The 13,495-nt window shown below is 41.1% G+C and overlaps 1 protein-coding gene across 1 annotated transcript in view; it reads left to right on the top strand.

The window, feature by feature from the left end:
* Positions 1–13,495, top strand: part of cacna2d1a (calcium channel, voltage-dependent, alpha 2/delta subunit 1a) — an 81,643-nt gene that overhangs the window by 13,775 nt on the left and 54,373 nt on the right. The window contains exons 2-3 of the mRNA XM_035534179.1: positions 5,196–5,277; positions 6,104–6,220. Of these exons, the coding sequence (XP_035390072.1) occupies positions 5,196–5,277; positions 6,104–6,220 (199 nt within the window). The remainder of the gene's footprint in view (positions 1–5,195; positions 5,278–6,103; positions 6,221–13,495) is intronic.

Genomic DNA, 13,495 nt, shown 5'->3' on the forward strand with positions numbered 1-13,495 from the left:
ATAATTACAAAGGGTTGTGGGGGGCTCCTTGTTTTTAGGTTTGCCAGAAGGGGCCTGTGTGTATGTTCCAGGGTGAGTTTCTGCTCCAGCTGACGTAAGCTTCTTGTAGCAGCAGACTGATGAATTCAGTCAGGTGAACTCTCTCAGCCCTCCCTGGAATCCCACATAGACACATGCTGTTTAAAATATTCACATTTCGCGCGATTTGAATGCTGCACGAAGAGTTTGCAGAGACGACTCCAACTTGGTTATAGTGTCACTTTGGGAGGTGGACGTATGAAAAAATAGGAAGTTTCCTCATGGCCATCAATCCTATTTGATATGGAGTTTACGGAGGACCAGAGTTCAGTAGTTAATGTGTCAGTCTTCCCAAAAGGTTCTTGTCATATGATACTTTATGGAATGACTCTGATCAGTTAAGTGTCACACCATGACATGCCCCTAGTCTCAAAGGGATTTAATTAGCTGGTCATCCATCCTTATCTGATTCCACGTTTTACCATAATGAGGGTCCCCTGGGACTTCAGAGTTCCTCTACAGGACAGGCAGCCTCTCTCACTACCATAGAAAGGAAAGAGATGGGGATTCTGCTGTGGTTGTCTGTGTCAGTCATACTTAAGTCTCCCTTGTGGTTTGAAGCTTCCTGCATAGGAATCAGATGCACTTGTAGCTTGTGCATTGGGCTAGAGTAAAACTACTGCAGACTTGGTGTGGCAGGAAACTCAAGAATGACTCTTCAGGCTTTCTCAGGAAGTGAAATGGAGACACAGAGAGAGAGGGAGTACGACAGAAGACTGCTTTGATGTGGACTAGTTGAAATAGGAACAGTATGTCGTATAAAATGGGTCTGTTTGAGACACACGTGGGCTTAGCAGATCTAGTGAGACTGACTCCACACCGGAAGCTCTCACACCCATGCAAGCACAGGGGACACACTGACTCCTCACATCTCACTTCAATCAATCCAGCCTTCTCCTTTTGTATTCTCTCCATCCACCCATCCATCCATCCATCCATCCATCCATCCATCCATCCATCCATTCATCCATCTTTCTCTGTCTCTCTCTTTTCTCAATCCAGCCATCTCTCTCTCTCTCTCTCTCTCTCTCTCTCTCTCTCTCTCTCCTGCGCTCAGTTTAGTCCTGGTGTTTGTTACTATTGCTTAGTTTAATATGCAACCAGTGTTTACTCACCTCATCTCTCTCAGGTGAAAATAAAATCTGTCTATCTTTCTCTCTTTTATCTCCCATTTCTCGTTTAACAACAATGAATCGACAGTGTTTTGGGCTTCGCTTTCTTTCATTTCTTTCCTTTGGGGAAAGATGTTATCTCCATTTTCCATCCCCTGCTTCAACGGCCCTTCTCCTCATGCGCTTCCTCTTCTATGACTGCAGTACTAAAATGGTTTAGGTTTGTAAATGGAAAGAAATGGAGGGAAATCCATCAAAATCAGTTGTTCAAACATGTCTCATAAACTCCATATTCCATATTCTGTGCATGTTTATGCTTCTCAATGAAACATTTCACACACTACATCGAAGGGCCATATAAAATATATATTTTTTATGTCAGTTCATACTCATGTGCATGCAGCATTTCATTATGGAGATTACAAAATTCAAACTATCAAGTGAAATGTAAGAATTATGTACATTTAACTGGCATTTTTACTTGACCACAACTGCATAATTTCAATATAAGTAACTTGGGAACATATTCAGAATGCTAAAAGGATTATCATAATTCAGTGCATGCAACCTTTTGAAAATGCAGTATTCACAGAGTACAATTCTATTTAATAATGCCACATTCAGACTGAAAAATGCATATCCATTTTGGCCAAAATGATAGTGCTTTTGAAATGATAAGTCGAACATTTGGTACCTGTTGTGCAAGTGGTTGAATTTCCTTAAAATAGTTAAATTAACACTGTGGCAAATCAGGGCTAAAATGGGAACGTGAACTCCATTAGCTTGCAAAATTAAATACTATACCTGGCTCCACCTCTAATACTAATGAAGTGCTAATAAAGTAACTTTAAAAAGTCTTTAAAATGTATTCTTAGTGAAATATATAGCTACTATTTATAATGCCTTTTAACAGAATATGTTACTGAAGACATTTAGATCATTGAAAGTTTTTCTACAGGGAAAGGCCAGTTTCTTTTTGTCAGACTGTTTATCTGAGTACAAGCTGCAAGTGAAGACTTGCATAGAATCGCCTTGATAATGTCATAAAATACAATACTATACTGGGATTTACTATAATGGTCCACTAAATGGTATAGCCCTGTATGAAAAGGCTTTGACTCCTAGCTGTATAGTTTATTTTAATCTCAAAATTACTGCAAAAAAAAAATAGTTTCAAATGAAATGGTCAAACAGTTAATGAACTTTATGTTTAGTAGCTACTTGAGGGCATAACAGGCTGCTGCTTTTGTTATAAAGTACATAAAGGAGAATAATTATAGTATGTATATGGAGGAAATCCAAATTATGCACATGGTTGTTTGCAGCCACATTAGATTAGAATTAGATTAGGTGCAGTGTCATCATATGTCATGCCTCAGTACTGCTCAGAACAGCATCATTATTGTTTTATTTTATTTTTTATCATTATTTGAAAACATGAGACCTTATTACCTTATGTTGCAATATTCACTGAGGATCCATATGAATTTCTTGCATGTGCCCCGTAAGCACAGTGACCGATCTCAGATTGTTCTCGTTGATGTAGTGTTCTAAGGAATAACTCGGAATTGGTAAAGTGAGCATTTACTGAGAAGAACATGTAGCAAGCAATGAGAAAATCAGACTATGACTATAGTAATGCTCAACACACAGTAAAAATGAGACATTGGTAACTTTGCACTGACTATTTGACATTTTATGTTTTCTACAGCCATGTGTTTATTTTTGATGTTTTTGTCTAAAACAAAAGAATCTGCACTGCAAGAAAAACATCATCTGGCACACACTCTCTTTATAGGACTTTGGCCAGATGGTTGGTGTGTGTGAGTGTGTGTGTGTGTGTGTGTGTGTGTGTGTGTGTGTGTGTGTGCGTGTGTGTGTGTATGTGTGTATGTGTATGTGTGTGTGTGATTTCTGTGTGTGTGTAATACAGTCTTAAACAGTAGACTGCTCTAATATTTTCACAATGCAGAAATGTGCTGAGCCAGGACCAATCTGTAGCTGAGGCTGGCGAGTGGCTAAATATACATCCCCACGCATGTTCAACATTCACCTCACGGCTCTCAGCTTACAGCGTTTTTAAATGCCAAAGCACTGCATGAGTCCAGTTTCACCCTCCACACCGACTCAGCAAGACCCAGACACGCTCCCGTGTCAAGCGAACTTCCCCTTATGCACCTGTCCGTTCTATTGAGCGTATACGCGTTCCAGTTGAGACAGAGGAAGATTGGGTTTTCTTGTCACTTGAAATGCAGTCAGCCTGTGACAGCAGCGTGGATACAATATGGATTTGCTTCCATGCCTATCTTTCCATTCTCACCTGTCAACTCCTTTTACCATCCAGTGCTCTCTCCTTGACTTTGATGAACTGAGGCTGCTGTCTTAGAGTCACATTCAGAATTCAAAATAGTAAGTGGGCTGAGTGCTGAGGGGTGTCCGGTGTGTTCCAAGTTGCTCCCTACTTGTCTTTTGTAGGGAGTGCACGTCAGGGCAACAGGTTTGACTGTACATCCCAGAAGTGAGAGAAGAGAAACTTGACAGTACTTAAAGGTTCCTTTATGTTCAGCACAGGAACATTTAATATTAGGGGTTAAGAGATGATCAGATTCATTATACTCATTTCGAGTTGAGTATTGTGAAGTTTAGGATCACTATAATCATCTAAAGTCTTCCTAAGAATGCTTTTTTTTTCAGTTCAAAGTTTGATAATCTGTGAAGTACAACAGCTCGTAATCACGTTCTGATTTGTTATGGTCTTATACATTATTATGATCCACATCTGTGTTGTATCACTGCAACAGAGTAGTGAGATTTGGTTGTAGAGGACTGCAGAACATATGTTGTTTTTTTGGTGTGGGGTGTGATCCCCCACCTCTTTTCACTGACTCCAGTGCTGTCGCCCACTGCATATTAGAACACATACGGTGTTTGATACACGCTAGCGTATCATAGCCAGCGACACCCGCCGAAACCTAGCCGCAGCCGAGCTAGAGGAAGCCGATATAGAGTGAACAGTGTTTGTTGACCAGAGTGGCACAGGTCCTGTGACCTCCTCCCTCTTTCCCATGTTCACTCGCTCGATTCCCTCTGCATGCATTCACCAGCCACCAACTCCAGTGCAACCCTTTGTGTGCACCTGTGGTCTGCAGCATTCCCTGGCATCCCACACCTCTGACTGCATGCAGCAAGTTCTGGAAGAGTGGGAAAATAAACACATTTTCCTGAACATCTCTGGGTGCATTGGGTAGAGTGTCACTGCCAAGTGTCAACTTGCCATGAAATGTATGATGGAACATTTAGAGGTGATACTTGTAAAAGAAAATTGGCATTGGACATGACTATAAGGCAGATATTCAGCTCTCTTTAATACAAGCACAAGTATTTCAACTAAAAATGTTTCAAGCTAAAAATTGTTAATTAATTTGGTGTATATATTCACTTTATCTGTGCTTTATAGTCAATGAACATTAAGGTAATTTTGCAATGTGAGATGAGCTTGAAATGCTTAGAACATATACTATGTGGAATGTAATCTTACAGTGGACACAAGAATGTTTCCTCACATAGCCTCAGTGTAATCTTACAGTAGACACATGCTTTGTATCCAGAAGAAGGTTGCCAGTTCAAGCCCCACCAAAGCTGTTTTGCCACTGTTGGGCCATTGAGCAAGGCCCTTAACCCTCGATTGCTCAAACTGTGTTCAGTGAGAATTGGAAGTTGCTTTTGGATAAAAACAGAACAGCACAGATATAGAGGCCTTGACATGGTTGATTATATCGACTTGCTGCTTTTATCCAAAGCAATTTATAATTATCACTGAGTAGAACTTAAGCAATTGAGGGTTAACAGCCTTGCTCAGGGGCCCCACTGTGACAACTTGGCATTGGTGAGGCTTGAACCTGCAAACTTCCAATCACAAGGACCTTAACCACTGAGCTACCACAGCCCATTAACCTTGGTTATGATTATTGCTAAATGAATCTGATTTGTTGTTTATGTTCCCAGAGCACGGGAGTGGGCGGATCAGATTCAGGAGGACTTTGTGCAGCTGATTAATGCCGAGAGCGGCATGGCACGGCTCACCGAGGTGAGACAAACCATCCCATCCGCACTGCTTTACTGCTCATTGGCAGACACATAATGTACGACAGGAAATAGAAGTCAATCCTATGAAGGTGGGGGTTTTATTTACGGCAAAAACAGTAGTACAGTTGCTTCTCAGTAGCCTTTAGGTGGCAGACCGGCCAGCTTGTCATGCCTACCAGCACTTCTCTGCATAAGAGCTGGACACGATGCTCTGCCTCAGGCTCCCTGCGCTGTCCAATGAGGAGGCAGTTATGTCTGTTTGTGATGTCATGTTGAGAATCCCTACCCAGCATGCCCATGACTCAGGATCAAGGCCTAGCAGACGCCCTGCGGTTAAGAGCATCAATAATACATGGGGACTCCGGGCTTTCTGGAAGTTTAGTGTCAGATGATTAAAGCCCCCCTGTCTGTTAAATAACTGGCTATTTGACTGAAACATTATGTGATAAAGAGATACATTTTTCAGCATTGTGTTGTTGTGATGTTAGTATTGTTAGGGTAGTATTATATATTAATCAGCTGGTCATTTTTGTTGGGCTATAACTGTATTTAAGACTAATCCACAATTCATCACTTGCTGATGAACAGCTTTGAGATCCTATATAAGCATATTTGACCATTAAGCGAATGTAAAAACAATGTCTCACTGGGGTTTGTAGCATATTTTACATTTGGTCAGTGCTTTGACAATGCAGAAATTTAGAATTCTTACCTCTTTCTTTCAAAGAAAACGTGAAACAAATGTGAGAGGGAAAACAAGGACATGAATGGTTGTTAACATCAGCGCTCTGTTTTTCCCTTCCATTCTGTCCCGCGCTCGCTCGCAGATTTTCCAGAATCACAAGAAAAGCTACAGTGTGGAACACAACAACGCTCAGCAGCTAGTGGCCAATGCCGCGCACAACATCGAGAGACTGTTGGCCAATCGCTCCAAGGCTCTGGAGGTGAGCGCTTTTTCACACCCGATCGGACAGACGTAACGCAGTGCTGACCTGAATCCATCTAAACAATGAAAACATTGCCCAAGCTCAAGGGGCGATCAAGCTAATGGCTAACACACTACTAAAGAATAGACAGGTGTCACAGGTAACAGTTACAGGCATAACCTTTACATTGCATTTAGCGTTACATTAATGCATTTGCCACTCTGAATGTGAAGGTTGTCTTTCGAGTGAATCATGGTGAAGATGGTGAAGGGGTGCAGGTGGGTGTTAATTGGTCAAGAAGAATCCTTGCTGCCTTCATTAATTCAAACACATCATATATATGATGTGATATATATGATGTGTTTGGCTTGTCAGGAAACATCTGTCTTTTGGATTATAGGTTATATTTCTCATTTTGATTTGGCTTTTTATTTGTGTATTCTGTGCCACCTTAAATGGTGCAATGAAAAAAAAAAGTGATTTAAGGTGGAACTGAACATTTGAATAAGAAGACAACTGCTGCACCGTTAAAGGTGGAGCAAACATTCCAGCAAGGAGCTAAGTACAGCACTGTGCTTCATACAGAACTAGTAGTTAAACAGCTGTTGCATGCTTGAAAATATCCAAGTGTCTGAATATACTTGATACGGGTGCATACGGGTGAAACGGGTGCCGTCTTCGGTGTCTTATGACATTTCTCTGTTATTTGGATCGCTGTGGTTGAACAATTGCAAAGACAGCAAATATAAGTATTCAAATATAATACACATAAAAAATTAAATTATTTAAACTCAATGATATAATTAAATTAATTAAACTCATTGATATAAATTGATATAATGACAGGCTTTTCAGTGGGCTTGGTAGCCGTAGTGTATGACTAACTAGGCAGTGTCCATAAACATCGTGTCTATGTCCATGATTTAAGTAGGACAACTTTATTCTTGCTTGAACCACATGTTTTTGCTTCCCCACAGTTCAGTCTCATGTGCACTAGAATGTTTATTTTTTATGTCTAAAATTCTGACTGGTGAGAATGCCTTCAGCGTAGCGACAGTGTACTTGTCATCTTTTTCGCTCCTCTCAAGGTTTCATACCTGTTTAGAAAGACTACATTAAAAAAACAGAAAACAGAAAAACTATTTGAGTAAAAAAAAAATCAAAAATCTGCCTAAGAACCTCTAACCCAATTGGTGCTGACTTTGTTTCATTTACATCTGCATTTGCTGCCTTCTTGGCAGACATACGGGGCTCATACCGGCCTTACAAAAATGACATACAGGTCATTTTATCCCCTCCATTAATGCGGTCTGAGCATTTAGTCCATTGTAACTGAATTAGAAGCCGCAGGCGGCTGTCGTCCGGATCGATGGGCACTGGGGTGACTGTGGTAACAGGCATGGCTAGAGCAGGGGGTCCTCTGCCAGCACCACTTCTGTGATTAGGCTGGAGACAGGAACAGACCTTTAGCTCTTTTGCTCAGCCAGATTTGTGACGTTCCCACTAATGTGACGGTGGAGGCTCACAGCGTGAGTGCGTGTAAATGCACAGTTTGCTCAGGCAGCAAAGAAAACACCATCTGGTGTGATCTCACCTGTGTGTGTGTGTGTGTGTCTGCCTCTTTAGTTAGAATAATGTATGCTCCAGGCTGGGAGAAGGTGCTTTTATTGGCAAGCATTCAAACACGTCACCAACAGCTCACCCTGGTGACTAAATGAAAGTATTGACCTTTCATCTTTCTCTCCCTCGCTAACTCGCTCGCTTTTATATGCACAGACTAGCAGGCGTGCAGCCCTGAGGTTAGCCGTTATTTACTCGGGGCCGCAGTCACACCAGAGCTGAAAGCCTGGGAGGGTGGTGTGGTTCCAGAGTACTCCGCCCCTATTGTTGGAGGTAATGGCCTTCAGGCTTGGTCCAAGTGCTTTCTCTGTCCTCGTTTAAACCAATTTAGAAAATTGCTTTCATCCTTTTTTTTTTGTTGTTCCCCAATACGCACACATCCACTCAGGCACACCCACATCCGCACACAAATCCCCATTCCCCCCCCCCCCCCCCCCCCCCCCCCCACACACACACCATGAGGCTGCATTCACTGAATCCAACTTTAAGAGCACCTTCAGTAGGGTCTTTCTATCCATTTCTTCTTTTTTTTCTCTCACTTTTCATTGTTTCTCTATGTCTTCATACCCATTAATGAGGAAAAGGACATTTTTCACTCTCTCTTGCAAGTACACGCATGGAGGTGCTTTACTGGTTCACAGTGAGTGCTGGGATTGGATTAGACTGCTTGTTTGATAGTCAGGTTAAGTTGATTAAGGAGTGGCATCAGTGGCTGTCTGGGTGCTCTACCTGGGTGTAATGGGGGCGGTTCACAATGGTGTACTAAGTGATGAGGAACTGAAACTTCGCTGAAAACATGAAGTTGATTTGAGTTTTCTCAAGCACCTCCCACTCACCACACATTCCTCATTAATATGGTTGTGGACTGCCCCAAGCAAACAAAAAAAAAACCAACAACAACAAAAAAAACGGACCTCCTAAAAATGACAAAGAAAACAGCAACACAAATAGCAACTAATGTTTATAAGAGCTACCAACATCTAAGAGGACCATACATTTTGCCCCATACCACCAAACGTGCCTAAATAAAAAAAGCCCAAAGGAAGCAAGAGAACAAGAAGGACATAAGAAAGAACAGAGCAAAAGAAAAGAACAGAAGCACCCACTCAGCCCAGCATAGCCTGTCCTGCAGCACCAACATAACGCTCGCTAGACTCAACACTGTCTCACAATGTGATAAAGAAACATAAGTTGGAAAGTGAGAGACTGACAGAAAGAGTGAAATATATCTTTGCATCCATCCAGCAGAGAAAACAAGGTCTAAAAACACAAGAACTATATTGGTCTTCTTTGTTAGCCTCGCTCCTTTTCTCTGTGTCCCCCTGTCTGTGTTCCCAGACCGCTCTGACATGGCAGATAAAGCAGCAGCAGATGGATGGGCCACCCTATGGGCTGTTTCGTAGCTACCTACCTAAATATCATTAGAGCTGTGCTTCTGTAAGCAGGCCTGCAGATCACTGCCTCTGGAGTGTGCCACTGTAAACACTGAACACACACACACACTCTCTCTCTCTCTCTCTCTCTCTCTCTCTCTCTCTCTCTCTCTCTCTCTCTCTCTCTCTCTCTCTCTCTCTCTCTCTCTCTCTGTCTCTCTCTCTCTCTCTCTCTCTCTGTATGTGGGGGATATGGCTGATAAACACTGCTGATAGTGGAATATTTCACTGCTGTAAGCAACCCCTCATGCATCTTCTCAGAAGGAGGGTTGAGATGTGTTAACCTGCATTCACTGGCAGACACTCACCACACATAACAATAAGGGCTGAGACTGAGATAATATGAGCACAGTGCGTTAAAAGTGCCACAGAATGCATTTATCCAGTATTTTAAATTGTTCTGTTTACATAGCAGGTATGTGACTTGGCGTGAAAAATGCCCTGATGCGGCTTTACGACCCATTTACAACCGTATGATTTGGCCCTAGAACGAAACAAGCTGTTTTCCCATTTTTGGTGGGCTCATGAATATTTTCATGAGCATTGCTCTGATTGGACGATTTACAGTGAGGTACTGTAATTGCGCACACAGAAACAACACGTCACAATAAATCGCTACAACTGGGAGAGCTGAGTTGATGTGGCATACAGAAGCTGTTTTACTTCATTAGGACCTCCATGGACCTACACAGTCGGCTGTATAGGTCCATGTTAATATTGCTTGGGCTAGATCGTGGGCTGGTGTGTGTAAATTTCGGTGTCATGAATATTAATGAGTTAATGAGTTAGATGTTCACAGTTAGAGGTTCACAGTAGGTCAGTCCCATTTAACAAACTATGCCAGGGTAAACAGTTTTCCATTTTATGGAAAGTTTAAACACACACACACACCATAGTTCAAACACACATCACGTGATCTGTATAGAAGGGAACTTTATGAATCAAAATGTTTTTGTGTATACTGTGGTGCTATGTTCAGTTATTTCAGTGCACAACTGTGGTGCCAAAACCAGTATTGCAGCCTGTTATTTATACTTATAGGAAGTTGTACTTAATGAGAAATGAGAGTGTATATTCCTTAAGAAATTATAACCAGCAAATGAAGTCTACTCAATCCCAGACTAAACGTTCCGCTAAATACATTTATTCCGAGGCAAGCCAGTGAATCATCCTTAAGATATGGAATGTTCCAGCAAGACTGACTGACTTCTCACAGGCTCAATCATTTGTAACAGTAACACAGAAATAGCCCCCCTCCCAACCTCCCCGCAACTGGTTTGTAAAACAGAGTGACTGTTCCGGAGGGGTGAGATAAGCACTCAATTGGCAAAAGTGGAGCTTCATTGGTAATGCGCAAAGCAGAACCATACATGTTCATGAAGATACGAAACCCATAAGTATTAGTAAGCATGCGGATTCCACGAGTGGAGTCAAATGATCTTTCTCTGTGGAAGTGCGTGTGTCACATTCGGTCTAACCTCCCTTTGTCTTCTATCGTAGATTAGCGCCTATCTGTGTAATAAATAATTCAACTCTCTTCATACTGTGTGCTCTGCAGTAAATTTGTGGGTCAGTAGGGTTTAGTGATAAAAGCTAATAACATCAAAGCTTTTAAGCGGGTCATTCGTCCTGCTGTAGCGTCAGACTGTAGCGCAAACAACCTTGGAAACATTTGCACTCGCACCTTTACACGCATTTTGGGAGACATACGTATTCTGAGGGGCATCATTTGCAACCACATCATTCAGTTAAAAAGAAAACTACGCGTACACTAAATGTATTGGGCGAGGTGCTAATTGTATGCTGCTCATAGTGTTGCATTTTGCCCTGTACGACAAGCGTTACTAACTCATTAGTCACAGGAATATGTGTCTGCAATATATTAAATGCCACACATTCAGTGCTTCACACACTTCTCTTTGCTTTGACAACCTCTGGTCATTCACAACATAGTGTGGTCAGTGTTGTAGAGCTGCTGAATGCTGATGTTTCTTGTTTCAGGTAATGGATTGGATAAAAATGCAATCGGAGAAGAGAAAGATGGACAGAGAAAGATGTAGACACCTAGAAATCTGAGCATGCATGAGGTGCACAAATATCGTAGAAAAACCTCAAATGCCTGAATTATGTGCATTCAAACATCCTTGTTCTGTTGCCATAAAACTCTTAGTTTGCTGATTGCATCTGAGAAAGGAGAGCTCCACCTTGGGAATTCCATTAAATTAGCCACTCAGTGTCTTGGGTGGGGAATGCTGATGTTTGGGACATAGAAGGGTATGACATCAGACTGCATTATCCTAAAGCACTCAGATGTTTTGACTCTGTGGGTATTTGAGGATAAAGGTCACTATAGATTTTGGAAGAGACTCTCTCTCTCTCTCTCTCTCTCTCTCTCTCTCTCTCTCTCTCTCTCTCTCTCTCTCTCTCTCTGTGTGTGTGTGTGCTAGGCTTTTATTCATTGATTTGTGGGATGCTCTGAGCTCATGAAACGCATGGAACCGGCTCCGCTTGTCCATCACTGATCATTCTGCTCCAAGTAATCTCTCCATTTGGATCCTATCATCTTGATTTGGCTTTATTTAGCTGCCCAAGTTGCAAAACAAATTCATGTCAAGTATGTATGGAAAATGCAAAAAAAAAGTACCATTTAAGTATAAAATAAGTAAATCAGTATTTTCCTGTATTGTCCTGTTGCACATTACATGCTACTTCGTGTACTGTAAAAAAGTGCCACAGACATCGCCATTGCTCTGCGTAGATCTCATAGGTTGCCGGTTGCTATGACACTGGGTTACTATGACACATTGGCTCCATAAAAGGACAAATTCCTTTCTCGTACCGAAAAGAGGTATAATGAAAACTTTTCACCATTTAGCACCTTCTAAAGATCTTCACCATCCTACCTTGTTTTAATGTACAACAGCAAATGAGGCATTAGACAAAGAGAACAGGTGGTAGTTCAGCTTCATTTGAAGTGTGATGGGGTAAGGTTGGGTAATTACACAGCTGCCCTCCCCCGCAGGGCCGTCGCCGTGAAGTCTGCCTGCTCTTGTCTCTGGGACGTCGCTACACCAAGTGTTACAACAGGTCATTAAGAGCTTGAGATCCATATTCCTTATCCTTTCATCTGTCTATTCCCTATACAGAAGGAGACCCCCTGCCATAGGCCAGGGAGGAAGGGCGCTAATAAAAACAAACACCAGGAGGCTGGAGATTTGCATATGCCTGCTTTATGTGACCTTTCATCCCATTCTGATGCTTTCTCCATGAGCAGAAATTAGTTACTGAATATAGACTTGACGGTAATTGTCCAATGAAGGTCAAGTGAGTTTAAAAATAATGGCTTTAGTGATTCAGCATAGAGAAAGTTGGGGGGGGGGGGCGACTGGATTTGCAACCACGAATGCATATACTTATATCTTAAAGTCAACTCTAGTTATCTTTCTGTAAAACTTTAGAAAATACTCTCCATATACACATAAATTGAAGATCTCCTCAACTCTTTCTGCCTAAATGAAATATGTTTCTTCACACAAAACTCCAGTCACAACAGCGAAATACAAATTTCACACAGATGTTAAGGTTTAAACATCCGTTGATTGTACCCAGTTCTTAAGGATACAATCAACTAATGAGAAAACATTAGTCATATCTAAGAGCCTCGGGTGCATTGCCGTCTTCAGTGTCTTCTTATGACATTTCTCGGTGTTATTTGGATCGCTGTGGTTAAGCAATTGCAAAGACAGCAAATACAACTAGAGCTCTTTTACATTATCTACATAACCTTGAATACATAATATAGAGTTTTTACATTATCTACATAATCTATCATAGATAATCTAGAGCTCTTTCACATTATCTACATAACCTTGAATACATAATCTAGTTTTTACATTATCTACATAATCTATCATACATAATCTAGAGCATTGTTACATTATCTACATAACCTTGAATACATAATCTAGAGTTTTTACATTATCTACATAACCTTGAATACATAATCTAGTTTTTACATTATCTACATAATCTATCATACATAATCTAGAGCATTGTTACATTATCTACATAACCTTGAATACATAATCTAGAGTTTTTACATTATCTACATAATCTATCATACGTAATCTAGAGCTCTTTTACATTATCTACATAACCTTGAATACATAATCTAGAGTTTTTACATTATCTACATAATATATCATACATAATCTAGAGCTCTTTTACATTATCTACATAA

The sequence above is a fragment of the Electrophorus electricus genome, chromosome 2 (genome assembly GCF_013358815.1).
Source record: "Electrophorus electricus isolate fEleEle1 chromosome 2, fEleEle1.pri, whole genome shotgun sequence".
NCBI lineage: Eukaryota > Metazoa > Chordata > Actinopteri > Gymnotiformes > Gymnotidae > Electrophorus > Electrophorus electricus.